Source organism: Passer montanus, unplaced genomic scaffold (assembly GCF_014805655.1).
Source record: "Passer montanus isolate IOZ18808 unplaced genomic scaffold, ASM1480565v1 scaffold699, whole genome shotgun sequence".
In the NCBI taxonomy this organism is placed as follows: Eukaryota; Metazoa; Chordata; class Aves; order Passeriformes; family Passeridae; genus Passer; species Passer montanus.
In genome coordinates, this window is record NW_024372136.1 from 16,227 (window position 1) to 18,508 (window position 2,282).

Consider the following 2,282-nt stretch of genomic DNA (forward strand, 5'->3'; position numbering starts at 1 on the left):
GAGATCTCCCAGCTGTGCTGCTCCCTCTGAGTATCTCCTCGAGGTACTCCGGAGATACTCCGGGGTTACTCCAGGGTTACTCTTAATGCTCTGGGGATACTCATTTGCTACCCCAGAGATACTCCAGGGTTACTCCAAGGTTACTCCAGGGTTACTCCTGCCTTTCTGCAGGGCTGCATGCACAGGGCTACTCCATGGTTACTCCATGTCTACTCCATGGTTACTCCATGGCTACTCCATGGCTACTCCGTGGATACTCGGACACACCGGAGGTGACTGCGGCTCTGCTCTGGAGTTACTCCGGGGATACTCCTGCCATTAAATACACCTGAGATACTCTGGGCTTACACCAGGGATACTCCGGGCTTACACTGGGGATACTCCGGGCTTACACCTGAGATACTCTGGGAATACTCCAGGGATACTCCGGGCTTACACCGGGGTGCTCTGGCCATGCAAACACCGGCGCTACTCCAGCCTTACTCCAGCCTTACTCCCAGCATGCACCGCGGGGATACTCCAGGGATACTCCAGGTATACTCGGGGGATACTCCACCAAAACACCCCCGAGGGAGGAGGGAGGGGGGATCAAGGGGTAAACTACTCCAGAGTTACACACAGGACGGCAGCGGGACCTACTCCAGCTTTACACCGCAGCTACTCCGCAGAGCCTCAGCCACGGCCCCGCCTCGCGCCTCCCGCCCTGCACCGACGCTACTCCGAGCTTACTCCGAGCTTACTCCGAGCTTACTCCGAGCTTACTCCGAGCTTACTCTGACTTCACTCGGACTTTACTCAGACTTTACTCCGAATTTACACGGACTTTGCTCGAACTTTACTCCCAATTTACTCAGCCTTTATGCTGACTTTACTCGGACTTTAGTCCGAATTCAGTCGCACTTTACTCTGCCTTTACGTGGACTTTACTCTGAATTTACTCCCACTTTACGCTGCCTTTACTCAGACTTTATGCCACCTTTACACAGACTTTACTCCAAATTTACTTGGACTTTATGCTGACTTTACTCCGAACTGACTCAGACGTTACGCTGCCTCGGCGCTGACTTCACTCCGACTAAAATTTACTCAGACTTTGCCCCGACCTTACTCCAACTTCGCTATGACTTTACTCCACCTTTACTCTGACTTTACTCCAACTTTACTCTGACTTTACTCCAACTTTACCCCAACCTTATTCCAACTTCACTATGCCTTTACTTGGACTTTACTCCAACTTTACTATGATTTTACTATGACTTTACTCTGACCTTACTCTGACTTTACTATGATATTACTACTACTTTACTCCATCTTTAGTGTAACGTTACTCTGACTTTACTCCAACTTTACTCTGACTTTACTCCAATGTTACTACTACGTTACTTGGACTTCACTCCAACTTTACTCTGATATTACTACGATTTCACTCAAACTTTGCTATGGTGTTACTTGGACTTTACTCCAAATTACTCCTACCTTACTCCAACTGTCCTATGACTTCACTCCGACTTTCTTCCTACCTTACTCCAACTTTCCTCCTACTTTACTCTAACTTCACTCTGACTTTCCTCCTACCTTACTCTGACTTTCCTCCAACTGTACTACTACTTTACTCAAACTTCACTGACTTTCTTCCTACCTTACTCCAACTTTACTCTGACTTTCCTCCTACCTTACTCTGACTTTCCTCCAACTTTTCTCCTACCTTACTCCGACTTTACTCCAACTTTCCTCCTACCTTACTCCGACTTTACTCCAACTGTACTATCACTTTACTCAAACTTTCCTCCTACCTTACTCCTACTTTACTCCTACTTTCCTCCTACCTTACTCAGACTTCACTCTGCCTCCCCGCAGCCCCGCCCCCCGCGCATTGGCCCCGCCCCGCGGCGCGCGCAGAGCAAGGAGACAGCGGGAGGCGGCGTTGGTCAAACCCCTCTTTAATGGAGCCGTACAGAGCCGAGCGAGGCGGGCGCTACACGGGGCGCCCGCGCCGGGCGCGCCGGCCCTGCCGCCGCTTACCCTTGTGCAGCACGGCGTTGGCCGGCTTGTTGCCCGCCAGCGACTCCTTGGACAAGTGCTGGTGGCTCTCGGCCAGGCACTCGACCTCGGCGAAGCGCGTGTTCAGGGCCATGGCGGGGTGGCTGGGGTCCTGCGTCATGTTCAGGTAGGCGGCGCGGCGCAGCTGCTCCTCGATCACCAGCGCCTGCTCCAGCAGCTGCGGGGGGACGCGGCGTCAGCGGGGCAGCGGGAGACCCACGGGTGGGGGGTCCGGGGGGTGG

At 52.8% G+C, this 2,282-nt stretch overlaps 1 protein-coding gene across 1 annotated transcript in view; it reads right to left on the reverse strand.

The window, feature by feature from the left end:
- Window positions 1-1,924: 1,924 nt before the first annotated feature.
- LOC120511916 (chromodomain-helicase-DNA-binding protein 3-like) overlaps window positions 1,925-2,282 on the reverse strand; it is a gene marked incomplete at its 5' end in the record, with an annotated part of 2,382 nt that continues 2,024 nt past the window's right edge. The window contains one exon of the mRNA XM_039729558.1: window positions 1,925-2,218. Coding sequence (XP_039585492.1) covers window positions 1,976-2,218 — 243 coding nt within the window. The remainder of the gene's footprint in view (window positions 2,219-2,282) is intronic.